Raw genomic sequence first — 8,318 nt, forward strand, 5'->3', positions numbered from 1 at the left:
GAGGATCAGGAGCCCGTCCTGGGCTCAACGGAAGATCAGGAGCCCTTCCTGGGCTTAACAGAGGATCAGGAGCCCGTCCTGGGCTTACAGGAGGATCAGGAGCCCGTCCTGGGCTTAACGGAAGATCAGGAGCCCTTCCTGGGCTTAACAGGGGTTCAGGAGCCCTTCCTGGGCTTAACAGAGGATCAGGAGCCCGTCCTGGGCTTACAGGAGGATCTGGCATAGGTGAACTGGAAACCCCCTCATTTTGACCCATTTGGCGCTCCACATTTTGCTCCCTCGTGGTGGGCAGTGTCGCCGGCTCTCGCACCTGGTCTGACGGGTTGCTCTCTGGCTCTCCGTCATCGGTGGGCTCGGGCTTATGCCTCGTACCGTGGGGAGATTGTAGGCTGGGCTCTGGGTCCAGAGTGGACCTGGCGAGATCCTCCATTGGGCCGACCGTGAGAGGTGACCCATTTCTCACCAGATTCCACTCTATGAAAGCGGCGAAATCCTCCCGAGGACCATCTTCGGGCGACAACGCTCTGCACCTGGAGTTCAGGCTGGCGTGATAAAAGGTGCAGAGCGCGTGGTCCGGGTAGCTGGTGGCATTAGCTACCAAGAGAAACCGTCTGGTATGGTCCTCGAGAGACAGTCCCTCCTGCTCCAGCAGGAGGAGGAGGTATTCGGGGCGATAGAGGGGATCCATGACACACTACGGAAAGAAAAAGACTGTGAAAAAACGGAAAACAAAACGGAGGGAAAACACACAGTTTTTTTAATTTTTTAGGTCGGGTCTTCTGTCACGGCTTACGCTGCTGGAAGGAACACGAAGCCGAGGGATAAACGAAACAAGGATTTATTAAATCAAACATAAACAAGGTAAGTAGTAAATAACAAGTGGCAAGTAGACAAGTAGACAAGTAGACAAGTAGACAAGTTGACAAGTTGACAAGTTGACAAGTTGACAAGTTGACAAGTTGACAAGTTGACAAGTAACGAGTAGACGAGTAGACCCGACAAAACAGAACTGAAAGGACAAGGCTTTTATACAAAGGATAATTGGGAAAACACAGGTGGATGGCATGACATGGAACACATGGGGAAATAGAATAGACACACCTGGGAACTAATCAAACCGAACACGGAAGACAGAAACTGGGTCACAGGGGCAAAAACACACAAAATGAGTCCAGGTGTGTGACACTAACAAACCATACATAAATGGAAATCTTATTTATTCAGCTACAATATGATGTATAAATATCAGTTTTGAAAAAATTAAGACTTTGTGTGTCCAGGGTAACATATAGAGAACAAGAGTTTTGAATGATTAATTAAGTGGGTTAAATATTAGTAATACTTAATGGGTTTTCGGCATGTTAGTGCTTGAAAACCTGTGCTAAGTAGATATGCAGAAGATCCACTAAGGGAAGCAGTCAAAAGTGAGATTTTTAGAGCGAAAAAGACAGTTCTGAATTAAAAAAAAATATACTAGTTTTTCGATCAATTTAGAATCCAGTTCCCAGGAATTTGGCTTCCACCCCACCCAAACCAATATATCCACCCGTGTCAACTCCGAGTCCCACTTTCACATCAAATGGACCGGCACTAGCTGACGCGCTGCCAATTTCAGCCTGAGCCATTGCTCCGGCCCCTAGTCTAGCCGCAGTGACTTCAGCACTAGCTGCGGCGTTTGGGCCTTTGGCTTCTAGCCTTAATACACTGAACTCAGCACTAGCCCATCCAATTCCTGCTTCTGCATAGACTCCAGCCTTGGGAATCCTCTTTCCTGGTTTGTTCTCAAAAGCTTCCGCATATGCTCCAGCTCGAGCATAGGTGCCTTCTGCATTGGCATCTGCTGGTCTGTCAATTGTGTCAATCATGCCTATAATGCCGCTTCCTGATGCACTGACTGATGCAAGTTCCACAGTTGGCCTTGTTGAAGAACTCTTTTTCCATTTCCACGTTTCCTTTTTGTTTAATTTCTTAATGTCACTTGAAACAGTGAGCTTGGCTTTGGGCTTTTCTTTACGCAGACTTTTTTGATAAAGTATATCACTTCCTTCATCTGAAAATAAAACCCATTCATTTTAGTGCAGTGCAAATATAGACCATCATTTTGAAAAATAACACACTTTGTATGAATTTACTGTAGCTCGTATTTTCTATTTTACACTGAATTGTGAAGATGAAAATATATTCTGACTCAACCTTGAAAGCTGTAATTTCTGGATTTGGTGTGATTTAGTCTAGGTCTAGAATTTGTCCTCTCATTTAGGGGTCACACTTATGTTGTCCACAATTTTATTTTTATGAAATAAATTTACTATATTTCATCTCAATATAATATTTATTATTAATTAATAATTAATGACAGAGTTAAACAGTCATTACTTGTCGTACACATTGTAACCAACCTGAATCAGAAAAACATATAATAATAGAATGCCATGCATATAAATATTAGAGAATAATATTGAAAGAAGTTTTTGAAAAATATAAACTTAAATTTACTTTGGAGCAGTCAAAGGAAAACAGTTAATTTCATATTTCATATCTGAAAGAGACAGGTCTACTAGAACGAATATGAACGAATATGAAGATCATAGAATATTGTTTTATTTTTCTTCAGCTGTTATATCTTTCTCAGCCAGACTTTTGTTCCACACTCCAGTGCAGCAGGTGGCGCTAAAGCGCCTATTAGCTGGTTTGCCAACCACCAAAAACGCTTAAAGGCACAATATGTAATTTTTCTGCTTTAAAAATAGCAGATATGACTATATCTATGTTATATATATTTTTTAGTTGTGTACTTACATTATCCCGACAGTTTCCACAAACCTTAAAATCCGGAGAAAATTATAGTTTAATTAGAAGACACGGCACGTTTCTTTATTTCCGTTTTGTCGCCCGTCTATGGCGTCATATAAACTTTGACCCCTCTAGTTTATCTAACTTCCTGCGGAACCGCCAAATACAAAGGTGAACAGAAGCAAAGACGAGACGAAGAAGAAAAAGTAGTATCTAGTCTTGATCGAGACTATTATATTTTATATTTATATTGTTTATATTCGTATTTATACTTAAATCAATAACTTAGTTATGGATCATGATTATGCTTTGCCTGCACGTTCTGTGAAGCGCAAACGTACGGGTGAAATAAATGACATGAGAAAGTTTTGGGACAAGAGAACAAACAAGACACGGGTAAATATTGGAGTTGCATTTCCAAGATAGAGAGAGCTTCATGACAAGCTGAAACTACAGAGAGATGCTTGCATTCTAATAAACAGGTATGCATCCATTCAGCTAACTATATCTATCCGTATATTTTGTGAAACGATGATGTCTTGTGTAAAACGCAGACGGACTAGCTCTCATGTAGAGTATAATGTAAATCTACATGTGTTCTATATCTAGCTGGATAAAGTAGCTTTTTTTAACATATATTGTGTTTTATACATATATTACTACTAGCTAGATGGAATATTGATTTGATAGGGGTCTGATAATTCATATATCTCTCCGTTCGAAAAGACGTGATTGTCAAAATACTAGGCTGCTGCTGCTGTAGGTGAAGGGAGACCGCTGACAGACCAGGATCTTGTCTTCACGACAACAATATCTATACTTCATGTTGAACATAAATATAATTCCTACTGATAAAGGACACCGTCAACAGTATTGACGGCAAAATAGACGATGTTTGACAGGTGCAATATTTGAAAATCGATAATTATTTATTTATTTTTTAAATTACATTTATATCTGAATTTATGTCAACCTATAGACTTCAAACATCAAAATGTCATGAATTAATATGTATTTGTGTACAAAATTACATATAAACATATTTTCCTATTATATTTTGCCTGGAAACGCTTCCAACACGCGTGCGTGTCACGTGAAAAATAGGCCTCGGTTCTATTTCTAGCAAGCACGCGTTTTCCGCGAGACGCGCGGCTCACACAGGCAGTCTGCAAGCTCTAACCTATTAACATGGGAGCCGAATTAAAAACTGACACGCCACGCAGCTGAGACGCTTGCGCCACGCATCCAGTGTGTCGCCGGCCTCCGTTAAAATGAGTGAGGAATGTGGGGAGCGACAGAGCGCGTGTTCCAATGAACAACAACTCCCATGAGCCTACGCTCTTTCCCGACGTCATCAAAGTACGTCTTATGTTATTATTTTGATTGATGACCCCTGGTGGCCAAAAATTCCATACTGTGCGTTTAAGAAGAAGAATGACAGCGTTTTTATTTTTGGGTGCACTGTCCCTTTAAGCTGCGCAAGTTTTGCAGAACACAAATTTATGACCGTGATCGAAAATAACTGTGACCTGGAATTACAATTCATCAAGATACAACAAATAAGTTGATGTAACGCAAGTGGATTTATGTAAGAAGACTGAAAGAAGTGTTAAATGTTTGGTGTTGAAAATAAACAACAAAAGGACTTAAAGGACTCCAGTCGTGAGTAAACCAGTTCAACAAGGAAGATGCAAGTCAAACTTTATGGACTAACTTTAAGAAAACTTAATGTCCCATACAACTATTTTTCAGGTATTGCAGTTTTTAAGTTAAAATCAGAGCAAAATGTAAAATCCACTGAATGGAGAAAGATTAATAAAGATAAAATAAAAATAAAGATAATAATCTGTAATACTATTGTTTAGATACTACATGCCTGTAAAACCCCTATATACAATATAATAATAATAATCAATAATGCTCCCTAGTTAGAAAGACTAGTTTTTGCCAAAGCTTAGATTTGTGAAGTATAAGAGAAAACATGTTGTTATCCATAATCTAATTTTAACATCATAATTCAATAAATATGTAGCATAAATTTATCAGGAATGCTTGATTCATCTAGTTATGATCTGATTTCAAACTTTTACAGGAGTCTTCTGTCTCAGGTTACTATAACGGTCTACTCACTTTCACTCTTAGTGTGTGTGTGTGATACAATTTAATTGTATCTGTGAACTGCTACAGAGAATTTGATGTTTCCTTATTTGAAGAGAAAGGAACAGCCCTTGCATGGCTAAACAAGCTGCTTGATAGGTGTTTCAAAGATAATAATGTTTATTTATTGAGCGCATTTCCCAAGCTTAAAGTTGCTATACAAGGAGAAAATGGGGAAGATACAGACATAAACACATGAATAATCATATACGTTCAAAATGCAGAGAATCATACATATACATAAACAGAGGTGGCCTTTAAATACTGTTCGATAGATATGAGATTTGAAAGAGAAGATAGTAGAATTGCCCCAAAGTATTAAAGAAAGGGATTTCCAGAGTTTTGGAGCCAAAGCACTGAAGGATCTTCCACCTGGAGATGAGAGACCAAAGCGGGGTACAGTAAGCAGTTTCAAGATGGATGCGGGGAAAAAATACTTGAGACTTGAGATGGCACCGAAGTCATGTGAATGTCATGCATGCCATCAAAGAATCGCATCACAAAAGTATCACAAAATAAAACATACAGAAATATATAAAGCCACTTTATTGGTTTTTAAATATTATTGTATATGTGCTGTATTAGGCAGTGTTTTTGTTGCTTCATGAAAATGTCTGAAAGGGTTGTGTATTGGATAAATATTGCATCTAAACCACATCATCTGTGACAAAGGATGCAAACAGAAAGTGTCTGACTCCACGTCTCTTTTTTTTCAACTGCTCTCGACTTGTTGGTTTTACTCAACCTTGCGAGCTAATATTCCTGCCTACAATTTTATAATGAGTTAGTATAATAATATATTTTTACATTATATATAATATATTGTTCAAATTCCTTGTGTGTGTAAACATACTTGGTAATAAAGCTCTTTCTGACTTCTGATATATTTTTCATTTAAGAAACATAATTCAGATTTTCTCCGAAACATGTAACAAACTACATTGAAAAAAATTAAAAAGGGGAAAAATAAACAAAATTAAATACATAAATTAACAAATAACGCTAAAATGTAGAGTATATGCAAAGTCAGTGTTAGTGAATACAGACCAACTATTACAATACACTTACCGGTTTCCTCATCTCCGTGGTTGAAATGTCTGGTGTCGGGTATATTATGGAATTCATCTGCAGATAAAACAAATGAGCTTTAATGCAGTTGTAAGAATTGAAATGATCTCCTCATGAAGACACAAAGATATGTTTTCTAGGTGTATTTACACTTTGATTTGAACGAAAACAGCGCATCCGTGCAGTGTCTCTGACACAGAAGAGCGTACTTGACAGTGTGATTTACTTGGCAGTCAATGGGATGGTCACAAGCCTCCTGGTTTTCATATCTTAAATTGTGTTCTGAAGACCAATGAAGCTTTTACAGGTTTGGAACAACATTGGGGTATGCGATTAATTACAAAATTTTCATTTTGGGCTGGAGTATCCCTTTAAAGATATTAGTTCACTCTGCATCCTCTTTCTAAATTCAAAACTGGTGAGTTTGTGATCGTGAGGTTTGCGTAAATCAGCCGACGAGAGGCTCTTAGCACTAGGGCATCCCTAATAAAGGAAAAATTTAAATAGGATATTCAAAATGATCCAAATTAATACAAAATCGATATTTGTCATCAGTTTTTAATAAGAAATACAGCCTTAATTATTAAATTATTATTACAAATTGGAGTCAGATTAAAAAAATCTAAAATTGAAACCAAGTCCTGATAAATTAAGTGAACTTTGCAAAAGCACAGATAAAAGACCTACATGTATGATACCTTCGCCCATGCATTGGATTCCGTCATGGGGCCAATTGGGTGGTCCATACAAAGTGCAAATAAGCGCAGATCTTTGTATTAAAATGCACTTACCATTGTCCTGCCCATGGTGTCTTGATCGTAGTTTTTTAGACATTTTAGTTTGTCACAGGTTCTCTTTGGTGGAGTGTCGTTGGGTCTCACTCAATACCCCTGTCTCCTATTTATAGCCTACTCCATCAAGTGAAAGTGAAAGGAGAAAAGGAGAATCACTTTGATCCCATGTGGAGCCTGGTGTCATTTAAAAGAACTGTAGAAATAGATGTGGTGTATGATGATGAATATGTGGTGATGTGATTTCCCATTATTATGGAGGTGGCAGATATTATGGTGCGCTCCATGGATATAAAAGGAGATAGGACCGATGCCTGTGTCGAAGTGCGTTCAGTTGTTTCCTGGAAGTGACGTTACTGTTGGTGCGACAGGTGCACATTCTGGAGGTAGTGACAATCTGTCCTATGTCTGTTATGCAGGGTTGTTTGAGACTTGTTTTGTTTGTAGTGTAGCTAAGGAGAACTATGGATAAATCATTGACTTTGTAGATTTCCAGCAATCAATTTAGCATTTAAAAGACATCTAGGAGCTGTTCTAACACTAGGCTAAAACAAGGCTCAATTTGGGCTTTCAGTGAAAATTAATAGACGTCTTACCTAGCCCAAAAATATACTAGTCATTAAATAGACAGCTAATGAATGCCTACATATAAACATCTAATACACAACAAAATGGCAATCCATCCAAACAAATTAAATATACAGCTTTTTTAAGAAAAATTACATTTTTGACAACTTAAGATAATATAAAATGATGAAAATACAAAATAATTAATGCCAAAATACTATATTATAAATACCTTACACTTAAATATTAATTTTATGACAGCTTAAGATAACAAAAATATAAAAATTATATATTTTAAGTGACTTAAGATTGAATACAAATTGAATACAAATCAAGAGCATGTTATCACACTTAACATTAAAACATTACTGAAGAATGACAACATAAAAAAAGAAGATTTACTTATTTTAACAAATCAAACAACCAATAGTGAACTTAAAGTTAATTATTAATTATTGTTTTTTTTCCAACTTGATTCCTCAAGTTAAACTCTGTTGCTGCCTGCATTTTTTTTTTTGTTTTTTACTTTTTTTTTTACTTTAATTAGACTAATTGTGACAGGGAGCCATTTGGCAAATAACTGCAAAAGAGAGAGAATAACTGGCAAGAGAGAGAGAAGCTCTCTATAGATGTTGTGTGTTTTATACACATACCTCTAATGACTGAGAACAGTGCAGTCTTTTAAAATGCCTCCTTCTATAGTGGACCATCCCCTTCATGTTGAATTTTTTTAACACCCTAAATATAATACAGACTGAGGTGGTTAAGAACTGCGGAATTCCAATAAAGAAATAATTTTCTATGTTTCTGATTCGTGTTGTAACTTATTGAGGATTGACAACACAATGTTTGATTAATGTTGATTAATCCAGCATCCTTCTGGCACTGTCTTTGAGGTTTCTTCCTTCAACTGAATGCAACCTTGACACCTGAAGTACACAT

At 37.3% G+C, this 8,318-nt stretch overlaps 1 protein-coding gene across 1 annotated transcript; it reads right to left on the reverse strand.

Annotated features, from left to right (window-relative positions):
• Positions 1 to 1,191: 1,191 nt before the first annotated feature.
• Positions 1,192 to 6,743, reverse strand: LOC132119215 (uncharacterized). Its single transcript, XM_059529006.1, has 4 exons — positions 6,717 to 6,743; positions 6,408 to 6,501; positions 6,019 to 6,075; positions 1,192 to 2,050 (listed from the first exon to the last, which is right to left on the reverse strand). Exons 1-4 carry the CDS (start codon positions 6,741 to 6,743, stop codon positions 1,491 to 1,493), a joined length of 738 nt encoding a protein of 245 aa, XP_059384989.1. The 3' UTR covers positions 1,192 to 1,490.
• Between the last annotated feature and the right edge of the window lie 1,575 nt (positions 6,744 to 8,318).

This window comes from Carassius carassius, chromosome 38 (assembly GCF_963082965.1).
Source record: "Carassius carassius chromosome 38, fCarCar2.1, whole genome shotgun sequence".
Classification (NCBI taxonomy): domain Eukaryota; kingdom Metazoa; phylum Chordata; class Actinopteri; order Cypriniformes; family Cyprinidae; genus Carassius; species Carassius carassius.

Excerpts from the sequence above, each read along its gene's own strand:
- LOC132119215 (XM_059529006.1), bottom strand. The coding sequence starts at position 6,743 with ATGACGGAATCCAATGCATGGGCGAAG. Across the intron at positions 6,076-6,407 it reads ATTTAGAAAGAGGATGCAGA|ATGAATTCCATAATATACCC; the intron begins GTGAACTAATAT and ends TTTTATCTGCAG. Across the intron at positions 2,051-6,018 it reads CCACGGAGATGAGGAAACCG|ATGAAGGAAGTGATATACTT; the intron begins GTAAGTGTATTG and ends TTTTATTTTCAG.